At 44.0% G+C, this 20,519-nt stretch overlaps 1 protein-coding gene across 1 annotated transcript in view; it reads left to right on the forward strand.

Moving 5' to 3' along the window:
* Nucleotides 1-11,336, forward strand: part of CCKAR (cholecystokinin A receptor) — a 59,428-nt gene extending 48,092 nt beyond the window's left edge. Inside the window, exons 4-5 of the mRNA XM_072125985.1 lie at nt 6,032-6,150; nt 9,870-11,336. Coding sequence (XP_071982086.1) covers nt 6,032-6,150; nt 9,870-10,408 — 658 coding nt within the window. The 3' untranslated portion in view covers nt 10,409-11,336. The remainder of the gene's footprint in view (nt 1-6,031; nt 6,151-9,869) is intronic.
* The last annotated feature ends 9,183 nt before the right edge of the window (nt 11,337-20,519 follow it).

Raw genomic sequence — 20,519 nt, forward strand, 5'->3', positions numbered from 1 at the left:
AGTAAAGCTTAATTTTTTTTAAACTTTTTTAATTTTTTAGGAGAAGCAAAGGAAAAGCGAGAAGACAGTTGGATTGGTTAAGGAAAGGTTAGAGAGTTAGCAAGGAGACCACAGAGAAGAATGTTACAGTAGTCTGAGTGGGAGATGAACAGGGGACTAGCAATTTTGAAGACTATGGGTTGAGGGAGGATCGGATGCAAGAAATGTTATTGAGGGGAAGGCGGAAGGTTGTAGTAAGGGCCTGGATAATTAGACTTAAAGATTACGGCCAAAGGTACCATCAGGGAAGCAGACTTTTTTCGGGGACAGTGTGGAGCCTGGTAGTGATATATTCCTCTACAGCGGTCATTTTGGACCAAGCAGCCATTTTAGTTTTTACCTGGGGCGTTTATGTCAATCATTCATGTCACGGCGAAGACGCCGCCGCCTCGTCACGTGACGTGGGGTGCAACTGTACGGGTTAATTTAGCCTACTCAAACTTGCGCTCACCTTTCACTCAGGACACAAATTGAGCATAAATCACACCTCATACAGCTCCAGCACCAGAACCAGACCCGCTGCCACCACTTATTGCATTTATACTGGGACCAATAAGTATCCCACTCTACAACAACTCTTGCTTCTCAGGCAGTCACCTTGTCACACCACTACACATGCACACTCAGCACTCTAGTAGTAACACAGCTAGTCACACTTCACAAGGCTATGAGTTCGCAGTGCATACAGGGACCAAAATTAAAGTGAAAAGCTTTAATTACAAAAGGTTGATCAGTGCATAAAAAGATATTAAAAACAAAAGAATTACAAAATAAAATGACACACAACACGGCAAAACAGTTATAAAATAAAAAGGGAGAAAAATAACAGAAACTTACAACTTAATGTAAATCCTGATCCCTGGAGGTGGGAGAAATAAGGGACACACTCAGCTTGTCAAGCAGCCCCCAAAATGTGAACACCAATTCTTGGATTTCATATTGTTTTATAACTTCTCAGTTTGGTTCAGATTTCAGAACCTCCCATTCATTAATTAGTCCAGAGGGTCATTCACGATTGGGCAAAGTGTTAATGAGGGGGGAGAGTCCAGGAATAATTAAACAGTTCTTTGTTTCCAAAATGCTAGATGCAGGGGTGGGGGTAGGTGCAGAGGAGAGGTGACCAAATGGCTTTTGAGGTCACCAGAGAACATTCTGCAGGTCAGAGTTTATCAGGTTGTAAGGATCTCCAGGATGTTGTAAATGAGGCCTGGACGCTTCAATGGATGCCATATATTTCTACAAAGTTTGTAATTGCCCAATAGATCAACAAATCTTACACATTCAAGAATAGTATTTCCTTGACACCTCCCCCTTTCAAGATTGGGCAAATTTGAAATGACCCACGCCATTTTAAATTTTCCCAAGCCAATTACCAATAATACATAGCAGAAGTTCAGTACCATAAAAATCATTGCCATAAGATGTGATTACCTGGGCATATCAACCATCTGGTCATTTGTCCTGTGTATAAGGCCAAGTAATATCTCCCCTGGTCACTTGTACACTGCTGTGCTGGGACCCCCTGCTGACTTTATGGCTTTGTGCTGCAGAAACACTAAGTTCTGTGTCCCCTCTCCCAAGTGTGAAACGTTTAACCCTCTCCCTGCTGGATGAAATACCAATGTAGTTAAGTGTAGGACTACTGTACCCAATTACATTATGCTTTGGTTTTCCAGCTGTACAGCTATTAGGGTCCCTCTCTTTACCATTTATACTACAGGGATTAGGTTGGACCACTGACTGAACGCTCTCCTCAGAGTCCCTATGCCCCTGCTCCCCTTTCTGATCGCTCCCCAAAACTGCACTGGCAACACTCATCACTGGGAACCCGACCTCACTGTGGACCCCAGTCTCCTCTCTCAGCACTGGTTCTAGTGTACACGCTGTCTTTGGCTCATAGACACACTGCATCTCCCCAGTCTGAGTAGAGGCATCTTTGTGGCTCATGCTCTGAGCCTTACTCATCTTGACACCTCTGGTCTGCTCTAGGACCTCTCCTTGAGTAATGGCCTCCACCAGATCCACACTCAGGACCTTAGAGCTTTGAGGTGCAGATTCAGAGACTCCATCTTGGCAGCCTCTCACACCCTGCATCATATCTGCTGACTGCAGGGTTATCTCTGGGGGCCCATTCACCACCCCCTCCCCCGTAGCCTCCTCATACTGGGACACCTCTGGTTCTGGAGCAGGCATAGCCTTGCTCTTGCTATCCTGTCCTCCCTCCCAGACCAGTCCCCTTGGGCTTCTGCCCATTTTCTCATATGATTGTTGTACATCAGGCACATACACAGTTGTCATTTTTCCCAAATCATTTCCCAACAATACATCCACAGGCAATTCTTGTGACACTCCCACTTGTCTGATACCTCTACCAGAACCCCAGTCCATAAAAACCTTGGCAACGGGCACTCCTGGATGGCATCCGGTTATCCCCTTCACAGGCAAAGTCTTTTCTGGAATGATGTCCTTAGGGTTTATAACCTCAGGGCGAACCAATGAATAACTTGCACCTGAGTCTCTTAATCCCTGGGTGACTCTATCACCCACTATCACAGTCTGCATGTGGTGCTGTAACTTGTCCATATCACCAGAAAGCAGCATGACTACTGGTACTGTAGAGTAGACAGTTGCTCCTCTCTCTGGGCACGCAGACCTCAGATGACCCACTTTGTTACAATTAAAACATTTGCACATATCCCCCTGATTTATAGACTCCCTCAGTGTAAGGTTCTCACCCACTTTGGAGACAGAAGGTTGTGATGTTGTCCTGGCTTGTTTCTCCTTCCAGCTGGTGGACCTTTGGGGGGATGTTTCCCTCTTGGCTTCAGGCATCCGGTTGGCAGTATAGGAGTCTGCAATCTGCGCAGCTTCATCCGCAGTTTTAGGCTCCCTGTCACAAACAAACTGTCGTACATCCACAGGACAAATGTGCAGAAACTGATCTTTTATCATGAGATCCTCCAGGTCCTCACGGCTGTTGACAGAAAGTCCTCGGGTCCACTGTAGAAAGGTAGTCCTTAAGTTGCCTACTGTATCAGCGTAGCTCACAGTTGTTTCTCGCTTTACACTCCGGAATTTCTTGCGATACACCTCTGGAGTTAAGTTGTACTTTTTAATCAAAGCAGCTTTTATAGCATCATAGTCCTCATCAAGCTCAAGAGGAAGGTCAGCAAATACTTCCAGGGCTTTGCCTCTTAGCCCTGGGCTTAAATACTGTGCCCACTGCTCACGGGGCAGATGGTATTGTCTGCAGGTCTTCTCAAAAGATCGCAGAAAAATGTCCAAGTCCCCATCCTTGTCCAGTACTGGAAAACGTTCTTGACGAGGTCTTTTGGGGTCTACATCCTGGGATTGGGGTTGCACAGAATTGATACCCCTTTCAATACGCGCCATTTCCAGCCTGAATTCTCTATCAGCCTGGCGCTCTGCGGCTGCTCTCTCCTCTCGCTCTGCGGCTGCTCTCTCTTTCTCTCGCTCGGCGGCTGCTCTCTCCTTCTCTCGCTCTGCGGCTGCTCTCTCCTTCTCTCGCTCTGCGTCTGCTCTCTCCTTCTCTCGCGCTGCGGCCGCCTGATTAAATTGAAGGATAAGCTGCAGGCGCAGGCTAGGATCACATTCACCTAGCTGCTGTAGGGCCATTTGTAAAGACACATCCATGCCTTCCTGAGGGCTCCTGCTGTGGGTAGCCTCAGGGGAAACTCTTCCAGGATTAATGTCCATATCTTGGCTCCCTTGAGCCGTGCCAGATCCTTGCTCTGCATCTTGCTCCTTCAAAGCACAAACCAGCAGCTCTTTGGGCTTGTCAGCCGGGTCGATACCTCTCTGCTCACAGAGGTGGACTAGAGCCTCCTTGCTCTGTCTCTTGTAGATGGTTGCCATCACTGAGTGCAACCTTTGCCAAATAAAAGGTAGAAAAGAAAAACGGGGTAGGGGAACTGTTTGCACGTGTGTCTTAGAACAGCACTGATTTGGTCCGTGTAAAACTAGGGTACTCCTCGCAAGGATTCCACTAGTCCTTAAGTGCAGGGGTCAGTTACTTAATCCCAACACTTAATGCTCTGACAAAAATGAATTTATCCCACCGCTGCCACCAATTTGTCACGGCGAAGATGCCGCCGCCTCGTCACGTGACGTGGGGTGCAACTGTACGGGTTAATTTAGCCTACTCAAACTTGCGCTCACCTTTCACTCAGGACACAAATTGAGCATAAATCACACCTCATACAGCTCCAGCACCAGAACCAGACCCGCTGCCACCACTTATTGCATTTATACTGGGACCAATAAGTATCCCACTCTACAACAACTCTTGCTTCTCAGGCAGTCACCTTGTCACACCACTACACATGCACACTCAGCACTCTAGTAGTAACACAGCTAGTCACACTTCACAAGGCTATGAGTTCGCAGAGCATACAGGGACCAAAATTAAAGTGAAAAGCTTTAATTACAAAAGGTTGATCAGTGCATAAAAAGATATTAAAAACAAAAGAATTACAAAATAAAAGGACACACAACACGGCAAAACAGTTATAAAATAAAAAGGGAGAAAAATAACAGAAACTTACAACTTAATGTAAATCCTGATCCCTGGAGGTGGGAGAAATAAGGGACACACTCAGCTTGTCAAGCAGCCCCCAAAATGTGAACACCAATTCTTGGATTTCATATTGTTTTATAACTTCTCAGTTTGGTTCAGATTTCAGAACCTCCCATTCATTAATTAGTCCAGAGGGTCATTCACGATTGGGCAAAGTGTTAATGAGGGGGGAGAGTCCAGGAATAATTAAACAGTTCTTTGTTTCCAAAATGCTAGATGCAGGGGTGGGGGTAGGTGCAGAGGAGAGGTGACCAAATGGCTTTTGAGGTCACCAGAGAACATTCTGCAGGTCAGAGTTTATCAGGTTGTAAGGATCTCCAGGATGTTGTAAATGAGGCCTGGACGCTTCAATGGATGCTACATATTTCAACCAAGTTTGTAATTGCCCAATAGATCAACAAATCTTACACATTCAAGAATAGTGTTTCCTTGACAATTCAGAAGCTATATTCTTAAATCTCTATTCATTTCATGATTCAGCTATCTTATGCAACCTGCCTGCATGTTTGCCAGCTTCTCCTTGACACTTGTTATAGATGATTGTCTTTCGGCCTGTTCTTCCCCTTATCTTGTTTTGGTTAGGAAGAAGCTGTTGGAGCCATTCTCTGTACATTTTGTAGCTGGAATAATATTAGCATATCTGTGAACAAGGCCTGGGAAGACGGTGCACAATTCATCAACCTCTTGGTATAATGTCTTGGAGGGGAGGTTGTAGTGCATTTAAACTAAACCTATAGCATCTAAGCATCTTATCTCTTTGTCACGCCCCCTGTGCTGATTTTTCTGTGTTTGATATATGTGCCTGACTGTGAATAAACAGGGGAGATTCTACATTTACTGAGAGACTGGTGTGTCTTAGTGTTGTGCTCTTGTCCTGGTACCGGGAGCCATGAAACGGTTAATTAGAAAGTCCCCTTTACCACTGAAGTAAGGACTGTTTTGAGTCCTAGATAAAAATCCTTTTATTTGTGATGGATAGGTCTTAAGTTCTAAAATGTGTATAAGGCTACATTCACACTCACCCCCGCCCCTCTCCATAGGAACATATGGTGCACAGCACCGTACTATCTTTTTCCTGGGTACGGAGCAGTACGATGCCGCACGGGTGCAGCACCGTACCGCTCCCGTTGGGCGCCGTGCGCCCATTGCCATCTATGGGGGACGTATATCGGCCACATATACGCAGGCCCTTGCCGCAGTCCCCCTTGCCGCAGTGTGAATGCAGCCTAAGTTTTTTTTTGTGAAAATTAAACAAGAAATATGCCTGTTAAACATACGTCATTCTAAATATTTTACTGCTATATTTCAGCCTTGTTTAACCGATTAATAACCAATGTATAGACTTTTTACATGCACATTTCACACTTCATATGTTTCTTATTTCTATGATTTTAGGTATATTTTTCTTCTGCTTATTCTCTTCCTTGTTCCGGGGATTGTTATGACTATTGCATACGCGTTAATATCCTTGGAATTGTACAGAGGAATCCGTTTTGAAGCAAATCAGAAGAAAGGTAACGCAGTCGGGATATTAATGTTGTGTTGTGTGTTTAGATGTGGGATAATCTTTTCCTGTATAGACTTCTGTAGGAGAAGAAGGATTTGTACAGATTATAGATGCATACGACATTGTTCAGAATTCTAATATTAGGATAATGGAAATAATACAAAATGACGGGTCTTAAGCACTGAATGAATCGGTATATCTAGTTTTCTATTACTCTAAATTCTGGATTTATTACTAATACCCTACATGCTCCCTGTATTGGCTTTGGACTGAAGATTTTTGTTTTAAACCAAATACAGGCGGTCCCCTACTTAAAGGGAACCTACCACCACATATATACCTATAAAGGTAGATCGGTTGGTAGGTACATCTATAGGACGTGAGGATAGTTCTTTTAAGGGCTAATCCTCACGTCCCCACAATCTTTTGCTAACTTTTATTTTGCTAATATATACATTTTGTAAAGAGCCTACTGGGGCAGGGAGTAGCCGGAGCTGAGGCTACACGGTGCGGCTATTCCACGCCCCAATAGCCCCTTTGTTCCTCCTACCAGAAATCTTCGGCGCACAGCTCCTCATAGCTACGCGCCCTCGTCCGAGAAACCTGCCGTCTGCGAATGTGCAGAACAGCAGGCCCGCGACTGCGTGGTCTCTGCTCCGAAGCCGGAGCCACTGCACATGCACAGTCGGCGGGCTTCGTGGATGAGTGCACGCAGCTACGAGGAGCTGTGCACCGTAGATTTTTGGTAGGAGGAACAAAGAGGCTACTGGGGAGTGGAGAAGCTGCGCTGTGTAGCCTCAGCTCTGGCTACTCCACGCTCCAGTAGCCTCTTTATAAAATTTACATATTAGTGAAATAAAAGTTAGCAAAAGATTGTGGGCACGTGAGGATTAGCCCTTTAAAGGGCTATCCTCATGTCCTGTAGATGTACCTATCACACAATCTATCTTTATAGGTAGATATTTGGTGGTAGGTTCCCATTAAGGAAACCCTAGTTACAGATGACCCCTAGTTACAGACAGACCTCTCTTCCCCCTGTGACCTCCGAATAAGGTCTCTGAATACTTTACTTTAGTCCCAGGCTGCAATGATCAGCTGTAAAGTGTCTGTAATGAAGTTTTAGTTATAATCCTTTTTCCTATGACTGAACAAAATTTTTAAAGTCCAATTGTCACTGGGACAAAAAAAAATTACAGTTACAGTAATAAAATTTACCTGCTCCAACTTACATACAAATTCAATTTAAGAACAAACCTAAAGAACCTATCTTATACGTAACCCTTGTTTACTTGCATTGGTTGGACACCCCATCGATCACATAACTAGGGGTCCCTACTACTATTGTCTGAATGGCCTCGCTGCTCCATATACTAGTCTGGGATTGCTGAAGATATCAAAATAAGGTTCCAAAATAAGGTTTTTATGCCATTTTGTAATGATCACAGTCAGGGTCGACTCTAGGTTTCAGTAGGCCCCTAGGCGACAGTGCCTCAGTGCGCCCCTTTAAAGGGAACCTACCACCACGAATCTACCTATAAAGGTAGATCGGGTGGTAGGTGGATGTATGGGACGTGAGGATAGCCCTTTTTAGAGCTAATCCTCACGTCCCCGCTAGCGTAGCATAAACTTTATTGCCCTAATATGTTAATTTAATTAAGCGGCTACCGGGGCGTGGAGTAGCCGGACACAAGGCTACACGGCGCGGCTACTCCACGCCCCAGTAGCTGCTTTCCCCCGCCTACCCTGTGATCTTCGGCGCGCAGCTCCTGGCAGCTGCACGCCCTCGTCCGAGAAGCCGGAGTTCTGCGCATGCGCAGTAACTCCGGCCTCGTTCCCGAGATTGCGCATCTTGGCCGGAGTTACTGCGCATGCGCAGAACTCCGGCTTCTATGTCAGACCAACACTGAATCCTTAGGGATTGATTGTAGGATCAGGGTTCCCAGGCCTCACAGTGAAGTCGTGCAGAGTTCCCATCAGACAAAGGAAAACTTATGTCAAATACACCTGCATGTAAAATGCAATGCTTACATCAAACTGTACAGAAGGATAGATAGAAAGGTAAGGGTGTCGTAAGAGAGGGGCCTTCAGTCTGTTCATGAATTGAGTGTTAGTGAGTTTTAAGAGTATTAGGTGTGTTTAGAATCATTTTATAATTTATGACTTTTTTTTTTACTCTATTACTCAAAGTGGACCAGTCACCTAGCACAACATACTGAATGACATCCCTCATGTGTCCCTGACATTTCTATGTGAATTAGCCAAGGGGGAGGTCACCTTTTTTCTCTAGGGGTGTGTCTATACATATGTCTATGTGCATGACAATAAAAGGTTACCGAACACTTGGATATCATGTACTAAAAGCTTATCCCTTTTTATAAAGATATCAATCTTTATTTATGCAGATATTAAAGGGGTTTTCCCATGGGGTGTATTTTACATGTCCTTAGTCCCGGAAGTGGTAACAACTTTCTGCTGCTGGGTGGAATGTAGTGATTGCCGCACGGTGCTCTTATAGACTCGAATAGAGAGTGGTGGCACATGGGCAGCAAACTCTCTGTTCATATAGGCCATGGGAAGGGGGTCAGTGAACCTAAACTCAATGCTGCCTGGGGCGGGCTATAGAATGGTGCCCCCTCTGCCCCATCCAGTAATCATGAATCAGGTTTTTTGAGTAAGTGGGTTCTCCATGCTGCTTCTTAAACCAATACTGTAATCATGTGAAGAGACACTATTTTTAAGTGGCAGGCCCTGCTTTTTAACAGATAATTACACCCTTGATGCTGCCCCCCATCTTGTTGCAGGTGGTGCTGCCTGAGGCAAGAGGCTCAACTTGCCTCATGGCTGGAGCACCCCTGGTGCATACATGGTATGGGTACCAGAGGTGGACATGTTATAAATATATAAACATGAGAAAGATCTACTTACTTTGAGGGTCGAAAATATTTAATCTGTAAACTATCATATAAGTATGAGATGCCGCTGCCAAGCTTCTTTCTCATATGTATGAGACTCTCCCTACAGAAAAGAGGATGGGTCATGTTAAATTTGAGCATGTCTGATCTTTTGTTTCCCAGTAACGTAGGGTTATGGGGTGGTGGCTATGATTTCAAGTACACCAGGTTTTTACAACCAAGCAATATAAACCAGATGTCCACTCTTCTATCACATGATCTGACCCAAGTTATGTACAAAACTTTTAATAATAGTAGATTTTTTTATTTTTTTTAATAAACTGTGAGTAGATGAGAAATATGATCATTAAGTCATCTAGAAGGGTCTAGATGCCTTTTTACACCTAAATAACATTGATGGTTATGTTATATAGAATTGTTTCCCCTAAATCCCTTCCTTATCCAATCCCTTCCCTTCCTTGGTTGAACTTGATGGACATGTATCTTTTTTCAACCATATAAACTATGAAAACTATGAGAAACTGTACAAAACTGAATCAACACAGTGATATTATCCACTAAAAATACCACGATGTTTACACCAAAAATTTCCAAAACAAATGAACTCATTGAATCCTATTAGAGATTTTTGTAGGTCATGTTGTTCTGTACTAAATATCAGGCTCATTTGCTTTTGCAGACATTGTTAGGTAACTCAACGAGCAGATGTCCGGATGTCTGTGCTTCTGACTATGACATAGTATTTTGTTACTTTATGTATTGATATTGTTATTGTGGTTTTTTTTCCCCTCCCTTTTTGGCCTCCTCCGTACAGAACGGACCAGCAGTATAAGCAGCAATCAATTTGAGAATGGAGACGGCTGTTATCTCCAGAAGTCAAAAAGGAAGAAGAAAGTAGAAATGCGTCAGATGTCCTCCGGCCACAGCAGCGCCAAGATCGAAAGAGTCCGGAGTAACAGCTCAGCCGCCAACCTGATGGCGAAGAAAAGAGTCATCCGCATGTTGATTGTTATTGTCATCCTGTTCTTTATCTGTTGGACTCCAATTTTCAGTGCCAATGCCTGGAGAGCCTTCGATGCCCGAACCGCAGGAATCCTCCTCTCTGGAGCACCCATCTCTTTTATCCATCTGCTGTCCTACACCTCAGCGTGTGTCAATCCAATTATTTATTGCTTCATGAACAAACGTTTTCGACTCGGATTTCTGGCTACCTTTAACTGTTGCCCAGGAAGAGATGTGCAAAACCAAGGGATGGTACCTGGAGCAGGAGAAGAAGATGGTAGGACCACTGGGGCTTCCTTATCCAGGTACACCTACACCAACATAAGCATCTCAGCTACTGCCCCGACATGAGCAGACAATGGGCGCTCTCCAGAAAAAAAGTACTGTAAGGCATTTATAAACATTGTCCATCACAGTATGTTAGTGTTGGAAGGAACTTAGTACCGCACTGTGGATTATAAATAGACTGTATTAATAAGAATGCTATGACGGCAGCCTGGGCGACCATTGCTAGATCAATCATGGTACAGTGTCTGCTTGTTACCTTATCATTCGTTAGCTACAGATCTGAATTCAGTTCAATCACCCAAAACTGTCTGTATATTTCTGTAGAATCCCCCATTTGCGATGGGTAATACCTCATGGAAAGCTGAAATATGTGACTTCTCAAGACTGTCGGATCTATGACCATTGTGTACGAGAATCCTCTAGTGTTAGGAACATGGATTTGATAACCACACTCATGCATGTTCTTGTAAAACAGCAGGACCTTGTGTCATTTCTCTAAAATGTCCTGTAATAAAAGTTTGTTTGGAACAACAATATAAAATAATTACAGTGGACAAATATATCATGCAATTATCACTCATACATCATGCATAATATGGAGTAAGCTCGGAGGGGAAGGCCAGTTTCACACAGTGTTTTAGAATCAGATTTTGAATAGATTGTCCACCTCCAAATAGTCTGACACGTGGCATGGTGTTCCAGAATACGAGAGATGTGCGTGAAAAGTCCTGGAGATGGTTGTGAAAAAAAAAACGGATTGTAGGAGAGCGGAGAAGAAGGTCTTGTGAGGGTCGGACATTACATGTGGGATCGTAATGACTAATTAGGTCATAGATATATAAAGGGGACAAGTTATAGGAAGCTTTCCAAGTCATAGTTAATATTTTATACAGAATTTAAGTAATTTAACCAGGTGGCCGAAGTAAGGATGGGTCCGGAGAGACATCAGAGAGTTAGCTTGGTGACCACAGAGAAAAATATTGCAGTTGTACAACAGATGGTGAGCAGGCCCATCATCAGCATTGGGCATACCTGGGTAAGTGTTGGGGCCCAGAGCTGCTGGGGGCCCACCTATGGCTGTACGTAAGGAAGCCATGAGGTGAGGGGCGGTGTATCTAATGAATACATTGGGTGAGAGGTGGGGCTTATATAAATGACCATGAGGGAGCTGTTTGGTATGATAAACTAGGGAATATTTTTAGTTTCTGAATTTTTAATGCCGCCACACGAGTTGGCTGCAAAAGGGCCTACTGAGCCACTGTCGCCCAGGGGCCTACTGAAACCTGGAGCCGACCCTGATGGTGAGGGCATGCAGTTTTGTAGACTCTTGGTTGAGGAACGATAGGATTCAAGGTATGTTCTTGGTGGAGGTGGCAGGTTGTATTGACAGCATGGTGGTGAGACTTAAAGGGGTTGACCATTACTTTATTTAAGCTGCCTTTACTGCCGTGTACATAATGTCATTAAGCAGTCATGTAACTCTTTCACTGTGTGCAGCACCTCCATCTTTCTTTCTTTACATGCATGAGCTCTGCTGAAACAACACTCTGTTCCTACCTCTCCTCACATCGAGACTCTCCCTCCTCCTCCCCGACTCTGTCAGTGTGCATCTTCCAGGAAGAAGATAAAAAGGCTGCAGTGAACAGAAACAAAGACAGAGTGACCTCAGATGGGCGTCCAGCAGAAACTCCACAGACAGGAAAAGGCTGCAGCTTTCATAGTCACACATATATATACATAAACTTGTTTATTAGAAGAGATTTATAGAAAAGTGGCCAACCCCTTTAAAAGGCAGGACTAAGTCTAAGGTTACTCTAAGACAGCAGGTTTTTGTATGAGGGAGAGTATGGAGCTGTGAGTTGAGATGGATAGGTCTGGTGGGGGGGGGATGTGTTAGGTAGGTGAAAGATGATGAGTACCTTTTTATCCATGTTAAGTTTTAGAAAGTGTGAGAAGGAGTTGGATATGGCTGACACTCTGGCATTCTAGCTAGAAGAGACGTGATGTCTGAGCCAAAGTTATAAATATATATAAATAGTCATACACTTTTCGAACAAGATCCATTTAGGGCGAACCTTTTAGATAATCCTCTTGTGTGTCGCTTAAGTGAGAAGGGCAAAAAGCCTCTGCTCCAGACTAATAAAACATCATGCAGTCATCACGATGCACCTGAATTATTAAGAGCCGCTTATCTCCTAATAATCCTGGTGGACCTCACTTCTCCGCTTCAAGTGTTGACGTGATGCATGACCATAATATATCCGTCCTAATTACTGTACGGCACATTTCCACTGGGCAGCCTGGACTGGTGATGAGAATATTGGTGAAATAGATGTTAGATGCCAATCACATAGATTCCATCGGCCTGACTTGTGTCTTCTGATAACCTAGAAGTTTTAGGTGAGGGGTTGTAGCTACAGATCCCCAGGCCAAGGTGCCACATAAAGACAGCAGGATCATGAATAGAAGATGATTTATGAAGACCTAGTTATTGATTTCTTATTGGGGTGGTGGAGCTTTGTGTTACACCTCTGGGGGAGCCCCCGGTAGTTCTCCTGCCCATTAGGAGCTTTATAGCAGAAGTTCTTCAGGACTATGAAGTAAATTGACAATACACATTGTCACTGGCAGAACCTTCTAGGAGTAATCGTAGGAGCGGAGAAATCTTCTAAACAGCATTGTCCGGCTGGATGATGAGGGTGCTTTTATCTGCTGGAGCTCAGTGTAGCGTCCTGGCACAAGGCAGACGGCTACATAATGAATGGCTGCCGAGACATTTGTCAGCTACCGGCTTTGTGCTTCGCTTTGGCATCTGTTAAAGAGAACTTATCACCACATTTCACTCTGTGTTTATACATAAACTTACTTGTAAATTTCGGATGTTCCTCCTGTCTTGAGGTGCCTGGTTTAGAAATTGTCAATTTAGTGTAGTTAACTCTATCATTACCACTTCTTTGACTGTATGAATGACTGTACGGCATAATCTCAAGTAAGAAGATGAACATGGGGTTCTACTATTCCCCTTTTCTGCAAACCAAAGTGGCCACGTAGAGGAGGAGACAAAGCGAGAGGTGAGAGGTGTCAATCTTGTGATTTGAGAACATCTGCACTGCCATGGAAATGGCTATTCACATCTAAGACGGTCACTCCATTCGCTGCTTTGCGCTAAGGGAACCCTGGACGTCTAAAGTACGGGACCCCACAAAGACAGGACTAAGCTGCCATCAAGTCATGTGACTTTGCAGTCCTTGGAAATAGAAGCAGAACTGCTACTCAAAAGTATAAGACCCCACTAAAGTGGGACTAAGCTGCCATCCAGTCATGTGACATGGTAGTCCTTGGAGGTAGGAGCACTGCTGCTTCCCGAAAGTATAGGACCCCGAATATAACTAAACTAAGCTTACATCAAGTCATGTGATGTTGCATTCCTTTGAAGTAAGAGCACTGTTGCTCTCGAAAATATAGGACCCCACTAAAACAGGACTAAGCTGCTGCAATGTCCTCCACCGGGAACTAGCCTTTTCTTGGGGCCTGGAGGCAACCGGGGCCCAGAATACTGTAGTGGCTAGCGGTTGCGGCCTAAGCATGCTGATGTCACGGTGCTTGGTATGGGGACTGGAGGCTGTCCTACAGCCTGGCAGGTCTCCAGCAGGTGGTGTGTGCAAGAAATAAGGAGGGAGAGGCTGATGTACTGGTTCTCCTTGGGGCAACCCCTGAGTGTCTGTAAGATAGGTCCCTGGGTAATGGATGGGGAAGCCCGTGGTGGTAGACAGCCGTATCCAGGGATCAGACGGAGGCAACGTTGTGCAAATCAACTCATGGTTCTTAATTGAAAAACAGGGAGCAGGCAACGGGCCCAAATGGTCATCAGCAGATTCTGGTACTGGAGTGATCATGGAGAGTGGTCCTCAGCAATAGTGCACCATCCAGGTAGTAGATGCAGGCTGGGATAATGGAGATGGAGCTGTGCCCAAACTGTGGAAGCTGCAGCTCTGGATTAGAGTCTCCTGACTTTGGTCCTGGGATTGGGTTCTGTGTCAGCACTGATGGTGTGCTGTGCACTGTCTCTCTTTTCACTCAGTCCATGTGGTCTGGACTGCTGGCAGACTCTAAAGAGCTTGTGGTAAAGAAACCTGTGCTCCCACTGCACAGGGGTTTTATACTCCCCCTGGTCAGGTGGTAGCACCTCTCCATCCACACTCCAGTTTACAATACAGCCATATAATGGGATAACATCTTACACCCATTTAACGATTGCCTGTACAGGCAGAGGTTACAGCTGCAATTATATAATGACCCAATGTTAGAAACTTACTAAAGGGTTCATGACTCCCTCCAACAGCTCCTAACCTGGAGAGGTCGCCATTAGCAACTACAAGCCTGCCTATGTATTGGCATGGGTGTTGCACTGCCATCAAGTCATGTGACATTGCAGTCCTTGGAAGTCGGAGCACTGCAACTTCCTGAAACTATAGGACCCCACTAAGGTATAGGACCTCACTAAAACGGGACTAAACTGCCATCAAGTCATGTGACATTGCAGTCCTGGGATGTAAGAGCACTGCTGCTTCTGAAAACTCCTGATCACTGGGGTCCCTGGTGTCAGACTATTACCGATGAAACTGAAACTTAACAATTTTATATCCGTCTGTCTGAACTAGAATTCAGGGGAGCAGTAAATTTTTTGTTGAAATATTGATTTACCTAAAATCCAAAACCTTGACATCATCGGTGTGAGCGGGGCACGGCTCGAGGGAGCGTACTACAACCTCTTTAGATCAGATGTGCACGGCTATACTTTTTCATGGATCACTGTGACTGATCCTCGTAGAGCGTGCTCGAATCAGAACCGTTTTTCACAGATCACTCATAGACTACTACTCCGACATCCATAAAACATCTTGTAATAGAAATAAAAATCCCATCACCACAGATGCCACTTTTATGTTACAGAACCATCCGAGCAATAAAAACCATAATCTATACACGGCTCCTTTAAAGTTTTCTTCCTCCGAATGTCAGTCTATCTTATTGTGTCCTGCGAGATGCAGAATTTTGGGAAACAGGATATGGACTAGCGTAAAATTGTGATCCAAGAGATGACAAATATTTCACATAGAACTAGACATGTTCTGCACATCAGCAGATTTCTTCTCTTCGGCGAATATTACAGATTCACCAAGGTTTTGGGGCCCATTTCATATGTATCTGCATCAGGGACCCTTAACTTCTGAGGGTTTTGTATTATGTATACTATGGGTTTTATGACGTTATTATAACATATAGACATGTTTTTTGCTAACATACTCTCGTGTTGCTGGAGCTGACAAACACATTTTCAGGCTGCTGCCCATTGTATGTAACCAAACTGATGGCAACTTGTGACCCGTGAGCGGATCAGATGATCCTCTACATTCAGCCTTGCCAAGTAACAAACGATGTTTTGTCTCTTATTTACTTATGTTTGTCCTTGCTCGCTGCTTGGAAGTATATCTCTATTTGTGCTTTTTTAACTTGTTCCAACATCCGTGTGATTGAATACACCTGTGTAACCTTCAACCATTGCTCTTTATCTTCCAGCGCTCGCACTTGCTGCACACCATTGTACCGACTGCATTAGTTAACACATTAAAAATACAAAAAAAAAAAAAAATTCTGTGGGAAGCCTGTTTATCTGGTGCCTTTGAATTATACAGAAACTTATACAGAAAATGACACTGCCAAAATGATTAATGGCTCCTATGTTATGTGCAGGAACCTGGTGTGCAACTAAATACTGCCATCTAGTGTCACACGGGACGAGCTAACACGTCCTCTCCAGTGTGGTCCTGCAGCAGAGTGATAATATCAAGAGGAGATACATAATATGCTCTGTGTTCAGACACATGTCAAAGCTTAAATATATGGTGGCGTCATATTCCGTAACAGCAGGAGCAAATTAGGACTACCCATGGCTGTATGAATATTATCGCCCCTACCAGTCCGGAATCACTTCCTACAGACGGTACTAGAATCTCTTGGGTACTCTTGGGGAATGGAGGATGTGGCCCTTCTGCCTGCTTTCAATCTGTGGTTTCAAGACCTTTGGAGGACCTTCAAAGGTCCTGAAATGTCTCTTGTGTACATGTGTATTGAGAGCGGGAACAGATGTTCAAGGATTTTATGGCTGAAGGTCCCAAACCACTTAAAATATGATCCACTATTGAGTAACAAGGGATTAGTCCTAGTCTTGTAGAATTTACATCAAAGAGTATCTGAACTTTATTTCCTTATTCACAAAAGGAAACAAACAAAAATAACACCAATGTTTGCTCTCATGTGCAAACAAAAAAGGGGTTGCCCTAATAATGTCCAGTGTTTCACACTCCTCTACTGACTAATGTACAATATCTGTGCGAATCAATTTTTGCAAAAAAAAAAAAAAAAAGTACGCAGAACGTGTGCAAAAACGAAGCATTAAAAAGTTTAATTTTCAACTTTTTGGGCATGTCAGTGCACAATTTTTGATTTTTACAATACTCCTTCCTAAAGTGGTGGGGAAAAGTGGCCTGTTGAGTTGGTTTATAGCAGACAGTTGCAAAAAAAAAAATCATAAATTTCCTAAATTCATCAAGCATTGTGTGACATTCAGAACATTTGGAGCAAATTTCAGCACCACAGACAACAACAAAACTAAGATACTCAAATTTCCCCTAGTGAGTGAAAACCTTGTGATGTTATGTTAAACCTTGTTACCTTTTTATACTTTGTTTTCACACTTTCAGTTTTAGGATCATTTCTGGACAAAAATAAAACATTTTTTTTTTAGATATTTTTTTAAACAACAAAAACCAAATTATGGGTCAGTGGAAGGGGTCACCCACTCCCCGGGCCTGGGTGTGTCCGGCTGAGTGCCAGTCCAAGTCATGTTCCCCACTAAAGGGACTGACACTAGCTTTAACCCCACTAGAATAAAAGCAATTTCTTAGGGTGGTGACAAACGTGGCGTTTTGAACCCGTTTTGTGTCATGCGTTTTCAGTTCGTTAAAAAAACGCATCCATTTTTATCCAGTTTTCCCAATTATCTTAATTAAAAACGGCCAAAAAAAGAATGCATTTTTTAAATAACTGAAAACGTATGACTAAAAACCGGTTCAAAACGCCACGTGTGCCACCACCCTTAGCCTCTCGGGTAGGTGGATGAAATGTCCTTTCTAGCTTTCCTTATTTTGTATTAAAACTCACCCATTTACCTGTAAAAAAAAGTTGGAAAATTAGCTCAGAAAAGTTTTACTTCAGATGATTCACTTTTAAGAGGCTGGAGGAGGACTGTCACTTTAGATGCCCATATCTTTGGCTCTGTAACAGCTAGAAACATGGTTTATTGTGACGATGTCATTTTAAAGATGAGAATTTAATCTTCCCTAAATGCTGTGTTTATGAAGGGTTTAACACTAATACAATAAAATGGGTGCTGCTCTGACAAGGGGGAATCAATCAAATTCTGCTGTAAACTAGATCTACTAACAGTAGTTACAAAGTATGGCTAGACAGATTTACCAACCAGCATAAGACTGTCTTTACTGTGTGACACCTCATAAATCTGAAGCGTAGTAAGAAACTGGAACACAGTGGCCCAGATATATCATTGTGTCTGAACGGCTTTGGAGCTTGCACATGTATTTATGAAGTGTTTGTGCAACACCCCTGCCGATGCAAGTGTTAATCAGGTGTTGCAAACTCGAATCCCTCTACATGCAAAAGGTTTCTCTGTGAGAGTGATCAACTCACTGAGGGCCTCCAGTGTACAATAGTGGTAATGCAGCTGTAAGTTTCTGCCTGTGAAGTACTATTGTCTAATCAGAGTTCAAGTATCATTGTAATGTCAGAAGCAAGCTGGTTGGATAACGAGCTGCCGCAAAGGGAATTTATAAAGCCCCTTGTGGATGGAAAGTTCCAGGTCTTCTAGAGAGGTCTTGGGGTCCTTTTGCTACAGAGATCTAAGGAATCAGAGGTGTCTGTGGCATGTCGCCCTGACACCTTGGCCTGTCAGGAGACCAGGCCCAAAGCAGAGATCCACCAGCAGATCCAACCCAGCTCTTCCCAGCTGTAGTTTGCTGCTGTTGTTGCCGTTGCCCAGTTCCAATAAAGGACTGTAAGTTGTGCTTTACCAATGTGCTCCTGAGTGATCCCTGGATCAGGCTGTATACCACCAAGGGCGCCCCTCGACCAACATCAGAGATCCCCATCTACACAATGGGGTTGCCCCAGGGAGAAACCTAAACTTTCAGCCTCTCCCTCAATTTTATTGCACACACCACCTGCTGGAGACCTGTCAGGCCGTGGATGAGGCCTCCGCTCCGGATACAAAGCCCCGTGATCATTGCCATGCGCTAGATGGTGAGAGAGACCATCAAGAAGATATTGTGGTGTGAAGTCCTCTGAAGAGTTGGAAACTTATGGATATAATCATGTAATATCTAGTGCACTAATGTCAAACACAAGGACCGTCACCTCATTTTATGTGGCCCTCAAGCTCCACAGCCACGGCCACGATTAGGATCTCTAAAAGTAGTTACACAAAAACTAAGGTCAGTTCTTTTTTGGAGCTCCTACTCCAGACTCGAATCTCAAGCATAAAGCTAACATGTCCCCTCTCCCCCCTTCCTCCCCCCTCCCATCCCATAGCTGCAGTGAATCGGTCCTTACCCATTGATGATGAGGCCCTTGACAAAAGTTTGACCGTCCTGGTCTAGTACTACCTGAAGAGGAGCAGAGGCTTCAAATACGGGTATTAGACGGTGAGAAAGTGTCCGGCCATCGGGTACCATGGGACATGATGCGCATTTACAAACCACAATTGATCAGATCTCCTATGAAAAATAATCCTTGTACTTGGATGTGCAAACAGGATAAAGCGGTTTGTGTTTGACCTTCTTTGACTGTTGCAAATTCCTAACGTAATTGGTGTCTACACCCGTTGAAAATTCTAGTCACATGGTACGGTCCAGTCATTTGCTTTTCTTAGCCGTCAGTGCTATAAAGTTGACGGTCTATACACCCACATGAAGCAGTCCCTCTAGACCTCAGCCTTAGAGAGCTCACTATAACCACTTACTACGGTATATTTCCTCCATCACCGGTTATACAAAGTGTCCCGATTACTCCGAGCTCCGGCCTTTCCTGTGCAGTCACAGGCAGACGGGTCTCATACACATGTCCCATAGCGTGCCGCGCAGGTTACACAACAGCTGTGCGCGGGGATTGTGCCTCCTGGATGTGACAGCGATGCTAAATACATTACTCCCAGGTAATCAGTTCCCCAATTAAAGCCATGAACGTGGTAATAATTGCAGGTGCGACATTCTGCAGGAAGCATAAGGTGCTGTAATGGAAGCAGAAGAAAACCTATGAATAACAGATTGTACAACCTCATGTTATTTTGGATGCTAGCCATGAACTTACATAAAGTAGTCATCCTGTCCACACACATACTGCGGCGACACAATGACTGCTCAATGCGCTGGCTTATTCTCTGGAAAACAGTGCCCCCTCTGTCCACAGGTTGTGTGTGGCACTGCAACATAGCTTTAACCCTTTAGTGACAGGTGACTTGGCGGTTTTACTAGACCTTCAAGGCTTATTTACAACTTATTTGTTCCATATATTCTGGGTGTATTTCATGGACCAGGTGCTTCTACTGGTGAAGGTTCACAGCATCCTAGTTACTAAAAAACAATTCGTGTTTCAATAAAAACTTGCTGCAATTTGCCCCTTTTTGAGTTACTTTGAGTGAGTAAATCACTGATACTTATTATATTGTTAAACTCTGTTTTCTTTTGGAATAACTCTAGCAGAGCTGTAGCTTGGTTGGCTTTGTTGTGATAATCTGACCCAGTGGCTCACTGGAATTTCAGTGTGGACCAGGGGTCAGCTTTGCTGGAAGTGTCATCTATGGAGCCAGGTTGGCTCTGCTGCATCAGCAGCATGAAAGCAACGAATGTGCAGAGAGGCACTATCTCAGTATCTGAGAAATTAGACCCAGAGCTCTAGATAGACCCTGTGACACAACCTCCCTCCCCCCTCACACACTTTAGTTTCCCATCTTATATTATTATATATATGCCAATTTGCATACAAGCGTTTCATGAATTTATTCTTCTACATAAAGTTCCCTGTAATGAATTATAGCGAG

This window comes from Engystomops pustulosus, chromosome 1 (assembly GCF_040894005.1).
Source record: "Engystomops pustulosus chromosome 1, aEngPut4.maternal, whole genome shotgun sequence".
Classification (NCBI taxonomy): Eukaryota; Metazoa; Chordata; class Amphibia; order Anura; family Leptodactylidae; genus Engystomops; species Engystomops pustulosus.